Source organism: Dothidotthia symphoricarpi, assembly GCF_010015815.1.
Source record: "Dothidotthia symphoricarpi CBS 119687 unplaced genomic scaffold P153scaffold_7, whole genome shotgun sequence".
Taxonomy (NCBI): Eukaryota; Fungi; Ascomycota; class Dothideomycetes; order Pleosporales; family Dothidotthiaceae; genus Dothidotthia; species Dothidotthia symphoricarpi.
This window is the reverse complement of record NW_022985014.1, coordinates 1332388-1345949: the sequence shown is the minus strand read 5'-3', so window position 1 is coordinate 1345949 and position 13562 is coordinate 1332388. Positions and strand designations below refer to the sequence as shown.

The 13562-nt window shown below is 49.6% G+C and overlaps 5 protein-coding genes across 5 annotated transcripts; 3 read left to right on the top strand and 2 right to left on the bottom strand.

Annotated features, from left to right (window-relative positions):
- Positions 1 to 1360: 1360 nt before the first annotated feature.
- On the top strand, positions 1361 to 2877 carry P153DRAFT_337499 (mannose-binding lectin; the record flags this gene model as incomplete). The annotated part of the gene is made up of 4 exons (XM_033665743.1): positions 1361 to 1581; positions 1636 to 1779; positions 1851 to 1949; positions 2025 to 2877. The coding sequence occupies 4 exons, from the start codon at positions 1361 to 1363 to the stop codon at positions 2875 to 2877; spliced, it is 1317 nt and encodes a 438-aa protein (XP_033525555.1).
- A 199-nt stretch (positions 2878 to 3076) lies between these two features.
- On the bottom strand, positions 3077 to 3993 carry P153DRAFT_374936 (uncharacterized protein; the record flags this gene model as incomplete). The annotated part of the gene is made up of 2 exons (XM_033669550.1): positions 3077 to 3814; positions 3868 to 3993. The coding sequence occupies 2 exons, from the start codon at positions 3991 to 3993 to the stop codon at positions 3077 to 3079; spliced, it is 864 nt and encodes a 287-aa protein (XP_033525554.1).
- Positions 3994 to 5416: 1423 nt separating this feature from the next.
- Positions 5417 to 7917, top strand: P153DRAFT_337494 (glycoside hydrolase family 3 protein; the record flags this gene model as incomplete). Its single annotated transcript, XM_033665742.1, has 2 exons — positions 5417 to 6470; positions 6535 to 7917. 2 exons carry the CDS (start codon positions 5417 to 5419, stop codon positions 7839 to 7841), a joined length of 2361 nt encoding a protein of 786 aa, XP_033525553.1. The 3' UTR covers positions 7842 to 7917.
- A 53-nt stretch (positions 7918 to 7970) lies between these two features.
- Positions 7971 to 11659, top strand: P153DRAFT_395549 (uncharacterized protein). The gene is made up of 6 exons (XM_033671410.1): positions 7971 to 8388; positions 8437 to 9472; positions 9524 to 10205; positions 10253 to 10582; positions 10640 to 10939; positions 10994 to 11659. Exons 1-6 carry the CDS (start codon positions 8213 to 8215, stop codon positions 11209 to 11211), a joined length of 2742 nt encoding a protein of 913 aa, XP_033525552.1. The 5' UTR covers positions 7971 to 8212; the 3' UTR covers positions 11212 to 11659.
- A 285-nt stretch (positions 11660 to 11944) lies between these two features.
- P153DRAFT_365761 (uncharacterized protein) lies at positions 11945 to 13492 on the bottom strand. The gene is made up of 2 exons (XM_033667886.1): positions 13357 to 13492; positions 11945 to 13198 (listed from the first exon to the last, which is right to left on the bottom strand). Exons 1-2 carry the CDS (start codon positions 13437 to 13439, stop codon positions 12004 to 12006), a joined length of 1278 nt encoding a protein of 425 aa, XP_033525551.1. The 5' UTR covers positions 13440 to 13492; the 3' UTR covers positions 11945 to 12003.
- Positions 13493 to 13562: the final 70 nt, after the last annotated feature.

Below are 13562 nucleotides of genomic sequence, written 5' to 3'. Positions count from 1 at the left end.
CTAAATTACTAAGCGTTACTTATTATTAAAGGTATATTAATAGTAATAATTAAGCTTAGTATTAGGAGGTATAGGCTAATAAATTATTAGTAAATAGTTAGTAATTATATAAGATAAATGCTACCTTCTTAGCCTATAATTGCGCTCTATGTAATAGCTCTAAAATAGGTAGTTAGGTAATAGCTAGGAGTAAATTTTAGCTGCTAGAGGCTCTAGCTAGGTATCTAAACTCCTTTAGAATAGTAGCCTTATAATAATGTTAGCTAATTGTAATATTAACTAGCTGCTATTGTTATGTACACAAAAAAACGCCTAGGGCGCAATACTTAATTATTACAATACAGGAAATTGTTATATAGCAGGCATCGTTATGACGCAGAACCCACTGTAGTCATAACTCCGCAGCCGTGATAGGACTTATCTAGGACTTATCGTGTATTGAGCAATTGACGAGAGAGTGGATGTGACGTCACATTTGTTTCAGATCACAAGTGCGATCCGCTTAACAGAATTTGCACATGATGGGACCTCGGCGCGTAGATATTCGTTGTTCATTCCAAAATCTGGGAATTGATCCGTCCAAATGCTACATAAATCTCGAGTAAAACCCAGCTACTTTCTGAAAGGTGGGAGAACAGGTGGATCCCCCGAACAAACAATTCGAGTTGCCCTAATGTCGTCGCCGAGCGTTTCGAAGTCTCTGCGTCCCAGACCGAGTGACAATGAAATTATATTGCTAACACAGGGTTTCGATGAGCACACACAAGAAACCCATAAGCTCGTCCCAGACTAGAACCTGTCCCCAGATCAGCTTCTCCCTATCTTGAAGTTCAATACATGGAATAGGTTGCACTGTGTCCCAACGTGCTCGGCGCCGAGATTGAAGTCCTGGAGAATGCTGGGATATTGAGCATGCTGTGCTATTAACATCGAGGGACAAGCTTAGTGTCAGGATCAGAGGTATTGCAAACCCATGAAAAGTCCCCAATACAATCAACGATTTGCGCATTACAGACCGCTTTCGGCTCTCTGTCTAAGTATCACCCACTTGTATCGACAATCTTGATTGATTGGCCAATAGTCGTGAGCACGCTAAACAAATGCGATGCTCAACGCTCCTTGTCTTTCCGGTGAGAGAAAGGCTCCGTTGTCAATGCCTGCGGCGATCCAATACTCTGCCCACTTACTTTATTACTCGGCTTAATCTCCTTCTCAAAATGACATGTCTCCGAAACAGTGACATCGAATAGCATGATGTTGATCCTCACAGACTTATATAATGCTTTAGAACGCCGTTACAGCCATCTTGGGTCACAGTACACAACATCTCAGGATATTCATCATGCGTAGCTCTGTTGATATGGTCCCTGCGCTCTTGCTTGCTATTTCCACTCTGACTGCCGCTCAAGTCTCACCCTTGACTGGCACATTCAATATCATAACCTTCAATGTCGCCGGTCTCCCTGACGTCCTCAACGACAACAATTCCGGGGACAAGGTCGCAAATACCGCGCGCATAGGCCAGCTGCTCACTCAGTACAACATTTCGCTTATTCACGTTCAAGAAGATTTCAATTACCAGTATGTGCATTTCTACACACAAAACTCGACAGGAACTGACATTTCCATTTTTAGCGCTACGTTATACGAAAATGATGATCATCCGTATCGAACAGCAACAAGTGGCGGAGTGCCATTCGGTAGTGGTCTTAACTCATTAAGTAACTTCAATTGGTCTGATTTTGAGAGGGTGAAGTGGGATAAGTGTAGTACTTTTGAGTAAGTACGACTAGTAACGACTATAACCGAAAACATGTTGAACGATGCTAACGCAAAATGCATTACAACAGTAGCGCAGACTGTCTCACACCAAAAGGCTTTACGTTCATGAGAGTCAAATTTGATGAGGGAGTGTGGATCGACGCATACAATCTACATGCTGATGCCGGGTTAGTGAGCATTGAGCCAGACTTTTGTTCTGATACCAACCACTTCATGTTCAAACAAACTAACATTCGTCACAGCACCACAACCGCCGATTTGGAAGCCCGCGCCTCCAATCTCCGCCAAGTGTCTTCACACATCACTACTTACTCAGCCGGAAATCCTGTTATCGTCTTCGGCGACTCAAACACCAGATACACCCGCACTGGTGATATCCCCGGCGTCTTCGGCACCACAAATTCCATGACTGATGCCTGGGTTGAGCTCGCTAAATCTGGCGTTGCACCTACATCTGGTACTGAAGCCTTGCTGTGCGACAATCCCTCACCCAACACAACCTGCGAGATCGTGGACAAAGTATGGTATCGCGGCTCCCCTGCTGTTGATCTGCGGGCGACGAAGTTCGACTATGCGGGCGAAAAGTTCCTGCTAGACAACGGGGATACTTTGAGCGATCACGACCCCGTGCTTGTTGACTTCACGTGGACGAAGAGCGGATCTTGGAGAATCGGTGATGCGTTCGGAGGAGAGTTTGGGGCGTGGTTCAACGACATGAGCACGTTATCCCAACTGCGAGGCCCGACTGTGTCGTCTATAACGTTGCGTGGTAACGAGCGGCTGGATGCTGTCGAACTGAAGTTTGCATCTGGTCAAACGCTGTCGCATGGTGGGAGTGGCGGGACTGCACAAATACTGACTTTAGATGCTGGTGAGAAGTTGACTGACGCAACCCTATGCAGAGGGGAGAAAGATGGTCAGGCGAGGATCTTCTATGCGCAACTCCGGACTAGTAAAAGTAGGAGCATAAGTGCAGGTACAAAAACAGGTGACTGTGTGGAACGAACTGCTGTAGAAGGACGAGGAATTGTTGGATTTTTGGGCAGAGCCGGGAACGAGATTGACAAGATAGGGTTTATCTATGGTAATATCTAAAGGCAAGGTAGTAGAAGGACCACCAGGTCACAGTTACTGGTATCATCATTAGAAAACATACCCCGTGGAGCGGATGTTTTGAGCCCCGCCTGAGACGCCAGTCCAGGGGCTCATCAGTAGAATAGACCTTAACGATGTTTGATTCGAGCATTCTTTGGGTCTTGGCTGCCTTAATTCGTTCTGCGGGTTACTCATCCGTTTATCGTGGAACACCCAACTCTCGTAGAACATTTGCACATCCAAGCCGCATCCACTCGTCCATCTCTTTCTTGTCCGGAACCCAGATAGAACCTAACATGCCTGCGGCATTCGCACTTGCTCCTTCGATGAATCCTTTCCTCCGAGGGATCACGATGATCCGGTCGTTCCAAAGTACGACATTGTGAGGACACACATCTGCCTCGCTCAAACCTAACATGGTCCTGCACTGACCAATAATGTTATTGTAAACTTGCAGCAGATCCACCGCAGACGCTCGCTGAAACCCTTGTTCGAAGTGATGCATGAAATACCGAAAAGGTACTTTCGGGCTCCCCTCCGCATGGACCAGAGCGTCGAATGCAAAAGGCGGCCCTCGCAGACCTTGCATGTGTTTATGCGTCCGACTACATCCTCCTACCTCACTGCAGTTGTATATGATATACATATTGTTCCATCTCCTCAGCACCTCTAGGACAGCCTTGAAGTCGTCGTTATCCAGCGGCTCAAACTGTCTACGATACGAATCTAGAGTCAAGAGGAGAAGCTGAGGTCTGTCGACACAGAACAAGTTCAACGCTAGATCGTGTGTGCCGTTCAGTTTTGCGACAATAAGTCGCTCGTCCGGACAGTACATGTCGCTGCCTGGTCCCCATTTGCGAGATTGAGAAAAGCTGGGGTTGGACGCGCCGACTGTGTGTGGTTTTTTTGCGAAGGAGGGGCAAAGGCGAAATTCTATCTGAAGGTGCGGTGAGTTTCACTATTGATGTTGAATAGGCCTGGGTGAGTTACTGGAAAGCCTGAGGCTGACTGCTGGATGACTTCGTGCGGGCCATATACGATGACGTCATCAGCAACCAGCTCGTCAAAGCTAGCGATGAGGTCGTCTTCTGATATCCGAGCCAAATCAGAAGACATCTTAGCAGAAATTTGTGTCATTGGGAAGATGTCGGACGAAGTATTGATGAGGCTGGGTTCCTTAGCTCCCGGATATCCAATCACTGTTCGGCTGTCCTTATCCGGCAATCACCACTTTTGAATCAGCCACACACAACGCGCTTAAGGTGCTCGTGCACGCTTCCAAACTGCCTTGTCAATGGATGTAAGACGCATCGCCGGAACAAATACATTTCAGTGGGCGTGTTAAGCGTTTTGTTCATCGAAGTGTGGGTCTCTGGATACCTACAGACAAATTGAGCGATGCCCAATCGAGCACGCCGACTCCACGCCCGTCGCGGATGCAGAAATTAGATACTAAGTTTGCAACCGAACCGAGTATCGGCGATACCTACGAGTGAACAAGACATCGATTCGGTCTGTATATCGATAGCCAAGAGGGGTTTTCTTGTACCATAGTAGTTTGATACTTTGCTGGACGCCAACTTGGACTATATCCACAACCAACCATCCAATGTGAAGTATCCGTAAACCAAATGGCTGACGCGACTTCTTGCCTGTGCCTGCGCCCAAGAACGGCGTAGCTGTTGCAGCAACTCAACGGATCTGGTCAGACAAAGAACACGATGCTGGTATGAATGTGCAAGAAACCAAGAAACCAAGTGATCGAAGATTTTTATGTAAAGCGGAAGAATATGGAGGCGAAGAAGAACCCGCAGTGGTACCTGGTGGCACGAGTTGAACGTCTTGATAGACTTAAGAGGGTTAGACTCTCTCTTCTACATAGCGGCTAGTCCGCTAAGCGTAGCTTCAGCCCGTCGCTAACGGAACGTCATTCCTAGTCTCCGCAAGACTGTTGATCGGCTAACGAGGATCGCTGCTACATGCTGTTGTGAAAAGAAAATCTGGGGTACCTTTTGCGGAGGACGTTGGGGAACGGGATCAGTTCGGTTCGGTTAAATAGCGCAGCCACATGTTCTTCCGTCAATCACACTTCAAGCTCCGTTGTTTCTCACGTCACCTCCTCTTTCGATCACCACAATTGCGTTCTCAAGGGTGTTCACATTTACTCAAGCAGTTGAATTTATCTTGTAGTGAAATACTACGCGTTTAAAGCGTTGACCTACATGATGGGTCTTGTACACTGCCACATATCTTTTTCCCATGAAGATGAAGATACATGAGATTAGATGTTTGAGGTAGATCCGTCACATTCTCCAAATCTATGAGTCCATGTACCTGTCAGTGGACCCCCCGCTACATTTCCTGGGCAGGATGCATCTTCTGCGGGGTAATATCCGCTATTCGAATTTACAGGAACAGCGGGCGTATATCCGTTTTGGTCTCTTCATGTTAACTACGAATATTGTATAAATACCATGGAGACACCCTGGAACTTTTGTGTCAACTTCCACTGAAGGAGACATCCACGGGACTAACAACGATGAGGTACTTTTCCATCGAAGCAGTGCTCCTCTTTGCAGGGTGCATACTGCCCAGCAATGCTTTCGACATTCTTCGCAAACGGGAAGCAGCCAACGCCACATACAAAGACTCTTCTGCTTCGGTTGATGCCAGGGTATCCGATCTCCTCTCGCGTATGACCATCGAGGAGAAGACAGCACAGCTCATCCAGGGCGATATTTCGAATTGGTTAAATACGACTACCAACGAATTCAACAGCTCCGGTCTGGTATGGAACTTCAACGCCCGCGCTGGTCAATTCTATGTTGGTTATGCGATGCCACCAAGTTGGATAAGTGAAGGCATTAAGAGGGCTCAAGACTATCTTTTGCACAACACGACACTCGGAATACCCGCCTTGACTCAGACAGAGGGTATCCACGGTGTGATCATCGGCAACGCAACGATATTCAATAGTCCAATTGCTCATGCATGTTCTTGGGATCCAGAACTTATTCATGAGATGGCGGTCGTGATCGCGACAGAATCACAGTCCTTAGGTATTAACCAGCTCTTCGCACCAATCGTAGACCTAGCACGCGAGCTCCGCTACGGCAGAGTCGAGGAGACGTACGGTGAAGATCAATTTCTTGCGGGAGAAATGGGATACCAGTACGTCAAGGGAGTTCAAAGCCTGAACGTCAGCGCCACAGTCAAGCACTTTGCTGGGTTCTCCGCGCCAGAACAGGGTCTGAACACCGGACCGGTCCATGGTGGAGAGCGAGAACTACGAACAACATGGCTACCGTCTTTCAAGCGTGCCATCATTGACGCTGGCGCCTGGAGCATCATGGGGGCCTATCATTCCTACGACGGCATTCCTTCTGTGGCTAATTCACATCTTCAAGAAACCGTCTTGCGGGAAGAGTGGGGATACAACTACTGGGTTACTTCTGATGCGGGCGCTACGGACCGATTGTGTTGCAATTTCAAGCTCTGCCAATGCAAGACTGCCGACAAGCCTATCGATAGGAAAGCGGTAACTCTGATGACTCTTCCTAACGGCAACGATGTAGAAATGGGTGGCGGCTCATGTACGTAATGTTCGCTCCCGAATAACTGGTAGGATATTAGCTAACATTTCACCTACACTTTTAGACAACTACGAAACGATTCCCCAGCTAGTTGAAGAAGGCCTGATTGATATCGATGTGGTCAACAGAGCAGTTGCACGTCAACTCCGAGCTAAGTTCGAGATGGGTCTCTTCGAGAACCCGTACAAAGGCGTGTCGATAGAAGCTACCAAGTCTATCATTCACGCCAAAGCGCACGTGGAGCTTGCGCGTAAAATCGAAACTGAATCAATCGTTCTTCTCGAGAACAAGAACCGAACCCTACCATTATCAAAGTCCGCCAACATTGCCGTCATTGGCCCCATGGGTAACTTCACCAACCTTGGTGATTACGTCGTCTACCGTTCGCAATACAATCCCACCAACGTGACCCCGCTGCAAGGTATTCAGGACGCTTCGAATGGAACAGTAACCTTCGCACAAGGCTGCGAACGCTGGTCAAACGATCAATCCGGTTTTCCCGATGCTGTCGCCGCAGCAGAGGCCGCGGACGTTGCAGTCGTCCTGGTGGGTACTTGGTCTCGCGACCAGAACGAACTCTGGCAGGGATTGAATGCCACCACAGGTGAGCATGTTGATGTCGCCTCTTTAAACCTGGTCGGTGCTATGGGTCCGCTGGTGCAAGCCATTATCGAGACTGGCAAGCCTACGATTGTGGTGTACTCTTCTGGCAAGCCTGTCACCGAGCCCTGGATTTCGGAAAGCGCGGCCGCTCTTGTACAGCAGTTCTACCCTGGCGAGCAAGGTGGAGCGGCTTTGGCGGACATTCTTTTCGGTGATGTAAATCCTTCTGGCAAACTATCCGTCTCGTTCCCGTACGACGTTGGCACACTACCTATCTACTACGACTTCTTGAACTCCGGACGCTACACGGATGCCGGTCAAATTTATTCAAATGGTACACTGAAGTTCGGGCACCAGTACGTCCTCAACACACCACAGCCATTGTATGAATTCGGGTACGGCCTTTCCTATGCCAACTTCACCTATTCGAACATTACATTCTCCAAGACCGAGGTCAGTGCAGGTGAGACTATCACTGCAACCGTCAGCGTCACCAATGAGGCTTCTGTGGATGGCAAAGAAGTAGTCCAAGTATACGTACAGGATGTTCTTACGTCTGTTGTTGTGCCAAACATTGAGTTGAAGGGCTTCAAGAAAGTGTTGGTGAAGGCCGGGGAGACGGTAGACGTAAGTGTGGAGCTTGACGTTGCAAACTGGGGCTTGTGGAATGGTAAGATGCAGTATGTGGTTGAAAAGGGAGAGTTCCTCGTGCATGCTGGAAGCAGCTCGAAAGATCTGAGGACCAACGGTACAGTGACGGTTGTGTGATTAGTTGGCGCGTGAACATGTGATGGCGCGTTACAGAAGAAGACGCGCTAGTGAGCGGTCATAGTCTGTGCGGGGTTTCATAGACAATAGATCATCGTTTTGTTTGCTTTGCACCTTGCGTTGTTCGCAGGTCTCCCCACTTGTACTCAACTCACTTCTCGCCACTATACACATTGCTCAGTTGTCGTTGCTTGTTTGGAACTGAAAGATTGCTCCAAACCTTCAACTTCAATTCACAGTGGTGCGTTGTGTGCCTGCGTATTTCCTTGATTACAGCTTCTCAGGTCGACAACCGTGCCAACTTGTTAGGATAATCACTCCCGTCGTTCAGATTCTTGTCCAACGCTGTCATCTACTCATCATCACGCATCATGGAAGACTATTACAGCGATTCCAGCGAACTTGGGGATGACGACGACACCCGTCCAAGTTTGCTCACTAAACTTGCAGACATTCCAAACCGCACGATCAAGTATCTCAACTATACCACCAATTACGTGCCCACATGGGGTGGTGAGGAAGCCTTTCGTGAATCCTACCAGAACTGGTACGCTACCTACGTTGCACACTACGATCTGAGGCTAACAAAACACAGGAGAGACGGCATGTTGAGGTCGTTCAATCTTCACCTCTCTGAATTCTCTACGAAATACACGGAAGACAAGCAAAAGCGATTCATCCTCATCCAAGCATTCCATCCAAGTACCAACGAACTGATCGGTTTCATCCATTTCAAGTACGATAAGGAGGGGTACTCAGTTGGAGGGTTGAAGTTGGCAAATTTCAAAGCCAAACTTGCGTACAACACACTTGGCACCGGCGCTACATCTAAAGCCTTCGCTTTGAATCAGACGGGGCAGCATGGTGAAGGAATGAAGCTATCTGCACTGGTCTTTCGTCGAGGTGGTCATAACTTCCGCATTGAGAGTGATGATTTCAGATGGAACTTCATCTTCAAGAAAGGAGAACTTGCATGCTGCCTCAAGCGCGTGAGTGATAAGACCCTGGATAAGTTGAAGAAGAAGGCAAACGTACAACCGAGGTCCCTGAACGTAGATCCTTCGAAGGATGTATGTGTAATCATAGGCGCTCCAGGGTCGACGCGCACTGTTGATGGACTCAAAGCTAAGGGAGACAAAGTTCACATCGACAAGTTCAAGGAGTGGCTGAAGGTCACACTCGATATCGACCCACCGAAGAAGATGGTTCGCACAATACAAGGTGATCTCATCCGAGACCCTATCTATCAAGGACAGATGTACCTTCACGGTCTACTCCTTCCCAGTGGGGGTATGAGTGGGAGACCGTACGGTTACGGGTACAATTTTGTTAAAGGCCACACCACGCGTGATCGAGAATCTCTATCCGGGTCAGGAGAAGAGAGTAAAGGGATTGCAGCAATATGGGCAGCGGCTATACGAGCAAAGGAGACAGACGATTCGGACCTTATAAGCGAGTACACGACTATGTTGTTGAAGTCTCTGAACAAGAAGGGCGACGCGATGCTGAGCATTGACGACAATCCTCTTCCTGAAGATATTGCGAAAAGGGTCTGGCAACAGATGCTCGTCATGAACAAAGGTCTACAAGGACGGCCAGCCTTTTATTACTCTGCAATCGAAGGCAAAGATGTAAGCATGCATTTATGGAGTCTCGTTCCCACCGCTGACTAGAAGTTGCAGGAAGTGCCGATCATTGAACAAAGCCTGAAGCAAAATCCTATACCGCTAGACCTGGAGATGTGGAAGCTATTGCGCAAATTCCACCTCTGTAGGACGCCAAGCGAGGAGCTCCATCATCGATTTAAGTCTGCCAAAGTCGTAAAAGTCCCAGACAATGACTTTGCAGCACACATGGACTGGATGTTGAGGTGTCTCCTGCATTCTTCGGTCAACACCAGCGCTATGAAGCTTACGTTCGTAGATGGAAAACACCTGCAGATTGATGCGAACTACTTCGCGACGACTTGGAAGATCCATCAAAAGTGGTTGACACACGATGGTAGCCACGAAAAGGTTTTTTGTGAAGAGATGCGTACAGACGAGCATGATACTTTTCTGTGCGATCATGCTGTCCTCCAGTTGTGGGATACCATGATCTCCCAGCTTATCGCGACTGGAGAACACGATTGCATCGCTGAGGAGAAAGCCTGGCTGAAGAGTCTTGCAAGGGGGCGTTTATCACAGATGCCTAGGTCGGTTGAATGCATCACAAACGACAAACGAGGCCAACTGGTTGTTGTATGGAAGTCTGTCGACTCGCATCAGAACAAAGGCAAACCCGTGAAGGTTGTCTTGCATACACATGATTGTGTGGGAGTCTCTCGCCGCTCTCCAAGCTATATGTACTGCATGGATGAAGAAGGTTGGTATTTGTATTGTCTTTCTCCAGTCAGGACTAACCGTTTATAGAGCGTAATTGTACATGTCCTTGTCTGTATTCACAAGCTGTAAGTGAAGGTGTAACCTTCATCGACTTGAATCCTGACAAGGAGTACATTCCCTGTGTATCGAGGGATGCAGAAGGAGCATTTGTTGCACTCCAACCAGGTTCGATCCAACCTCGCAGCAATGATGTGGTCGATGTTTCGGAACCAGATGCCCCTTTGGTGTTGACAACAGCAGGTAGCAATTTTCAGAAAGCTCGAGTCGAGGATGCCGATGATGAGGACGACGAGGTGACTCTACGTCCTCAGTCTCTGATACCAGATAGAACGCCCGTTGACAAGGAATCTGCAGCTGGTAAGTTTTCTCCAACCAAAACGATAGACATTCGGATTTCCATATTAACGAAAGCAGCTCCGACCGAGCTACACAGTCCAGCTGACAGCGACGAAGATGTCTTCGATGCCATTAACTGCGACAATGACAACGGATCACTCTACGAAGACTTGGCAAGCAACTCACCTCCTCCAACGCTACTTTCACCACCTTCGAGCGAAACAGACTACGGCGTCGACATCGCTGAAGATAGGAGTAAGTCAACCTTCCAGGTATCTCATCAGAGTATGACCAACCCGCCAGTTGGATCGCCGAGAAGCTCTAGAGATATTGTGATGTCAGAGAGATCTGCACCTTCAGCTGCTGTAGAAGCATACAGTAAGCATACCATGAACCTGCACCGCAGATTGTAAAGCACTGACCTTCCCACAGCCCTCGGGGACCACATCACACACAACTCACTGGACTGGGGTGGAAGCTTTCCGGGTAGCCATGACTTCTTTCGTACCCGCAACGCTCCAGATGAGGACATCTTCATACTCAAGCCCAAATCTCGGTTGATCAATGCGAATGGAAAACGTGTACGTTTGGATGAGACGGGCTATATCTCCTCCAAGCGTCCACGGCAAGACGTTGGTGCAGGGGATTGACAGAGGACGGAGGCTGAGCGCATACACGACTATCGTGAGCACCGTTTGCTATCTGTCCACTGAACAGGAGATGGCGCCGTTGAAGGCTGAGCGAAATGCGATGTTCTCCACCTTGCACGAACGTTTGATCTTAGGACTTCTCTCGTACGACCATACATTCCCTGGCTTCGAGAGGTCCCTCTCATACCTTTCGTTCTTCTTATCGGCGTCGGGGTTGTCTTACAAGTCTACGAGGGTTTTTTTACTTCTCTCACCCCGAGCATTGGATTCGTAAGCTGGTTGGGATGTATGATCATTTTACTGCGTCAAAGACAAGAGATTCGCTCTTGTCACAGATGGACGTGTCGACGCAGCCGTTAGTTGGCACTGTGATACATACAAATCTTGATCACAAGTAATGTCTGGATTGCAAGTATGCATACTACACAAGCGCATGAATGAAATTACCACAATTGTATTAGCCACATAGCTTCTCCCACCTCTGACCAGATTGTGGCCGTTGAGCAGTCCACTGAGCACGTCGAAAGTGACTGCCTCAAATGGGACATATACACGAAGACTGATCGAACAAAGTGCACGTGAGGACATCCAATTGTGCTTGTTGCTAAGGCAGCACCTTCTCTACAGAAACAAAGTCCACATTCTCACACGAATAAACACAAGCCCATCAAATAGAACCCAAACCCCGCGAAACCCCCTCGCTGCCAATGCACGACCCCCAAAACGCCACCCAATGCAAATATCGTATACGTCTCCCCTCGCCCCATCTCCCACTCGCGATCGATCAATCAATCAATCATCATACTCGCCCTCCCTCACACCGCAAAAGTCACTCCCAAAACACGCGTCCACGGCATACCACGCGCGCCAGTAGAGACTTGCACTCTGCACGTCAAAGGACCCGTCTTCCTTCCTGGGGACCTGGTCCTGACCTGAGCCGACCAGCCAGCCGATGATGGGCAGGGCGCCGAGAGTCTGCTGCCAGCGCGGGGCGACGGGGAGGAAGGCTTTTTCCTGTGGGAGGAAGACGGCTGGTTTTACGTTTGCGCCTTTGAGGCGGAGGGTTGCGCGGCGGGAGGCGGGGTAGAGGGCTGTGGTTGTGGCGGTGGCTGTTGTGGAGGCGAGGGCCTGGGATTGTAGTGATTGTGGGGCCGCGAGATCTGTGGGGAAGGCGCCGGTGGGACGTGTGATTGTTGACTGTGAGAGGCGGCTGGATGATGCGGGGATGGAGGCGGTGGCTGTGGCGGAGGACACGGTCGTGGAGGACTGCGATGCGCCTGGTCCTGTTGTCCAGGAAGATACGGTGCCCGGCGACGTTGTCAATGATGTTATGCTCCCTACGGCCGCGCGGATCTCCCTGTCACCCCCCGTGGGCCCCGTGCCTCGATACGGCTCTGCGAAGACGGTGTAGCCCTGCAGCACCTTTGGCGAGTAATGGCATGCGCGCTCTGCGGCTTCGGCCGAGTCGAACGTTACTCTTATCCAGTGGTTGCCGCCAATGTATTGGTTGATGCGGAGTAGGGCGTCTTTGGAGAGGAATTGGCGGTTCGAGGCGCGCTGCGAGGCGAATGCGTAGTTGAACTTTTGGTTGAAGGGGTCGCGGTCGTACTCCTCGTAGATCAAGCCGTTTGACACCTTTTCGTAATGGTCGATCGCTGCCCATTGTACATCGGTACCGAAGCCGTATAGTATGACTTCCTTGGGCTCTTTCGCGGATGTGTTTGTCGCTGCGCCGGTTGGGAAGGAGGTGCCGGCTTCTATCAGGTTCAACGCGCCGGAGGAGGGCAATGCTCCCGAGACTGAGCGCCTCTTGTCCTCTTCTGCTTTGAAGCGGCCAAAGATGTCGTCTTGTACGCGGAGGTTCTCGAGCTTGGCGTTGTCTTCCGCCGTTTTGGTCGTTGGTGTCTTTGCGCGCGACGTTCCGCGTTTGCGAGCTTTCCCAAAGGGGCCTTTTTCTTCGGGGACGCGCCGTTGGTTCTGGTCTGGGCTGGGGGGAGACATGGTTAGCTATGGACAGTGAAGCTTGAAGTGCACTAGACCATTGAAGCCGTCAAGCCATGGTCCAAACGAGGATGCGCCCTTTATGCCATTCCCTCCTACTGACACACATAGCCAGACACTCAATGCATCGAGACAGCGACTTACTCTCCGAAATCATATCCCCACGGCAGCCGCCTCCCCGTCGAATCGATGGCGCGCTCTGAATCAGGCACGGCGTGGACCTGCATCTTTCTCACAGTCTCGGTCTGAAAACAGTCGTGTAGGTGCGCTTGTCTCGCGTCGATGGATTGTTGATCTGGCCAGGAACAAAAGGTTCAGCCCCAGACACCGATCGCCGACACCCGTCAAAG

Excerpts from the sequence above, each read along its gene's own strand:
- P153DRAFT_395549 (XM_033671410.1), top strand. The coding sequence starts at position 8,213 with ATGGAAGACTATTACAGCGATTCCAGCGAACTTGGGGATGACGACGAC. Across the intron at positions 10,206-10,252 it reads GTACTGCATGGATGAAGAAG|AGCGTAATTGTACATGTCCT; the intron begins GTTGGTATTTGT and ends AACCGTTTATAG. Across the intron at positions 10,583-10,639 it reads TGACAAGGAATCTGCAGCTG|CTCCGACCGAGCTACACAGT; the intron begins GTAAGTTTTCTC and ends TAACGAAAGCAG.
- P153DRAFT_365761 (XM_033667886.1), bottom strand. The coding sequence starts at position 13,439 with ATGCAGGTCCACGCCGTGCCTGATTCAGAGCGCGCCATCGATTCGACG. Across the intron at positions 13,199-13,356 it reads TGGGGATATGATTTCGGAGA|CCCAGACCAGAACCAACGGC; the intron begins GTAAGTCGCTGT and ends GTCTCCCCCCAG.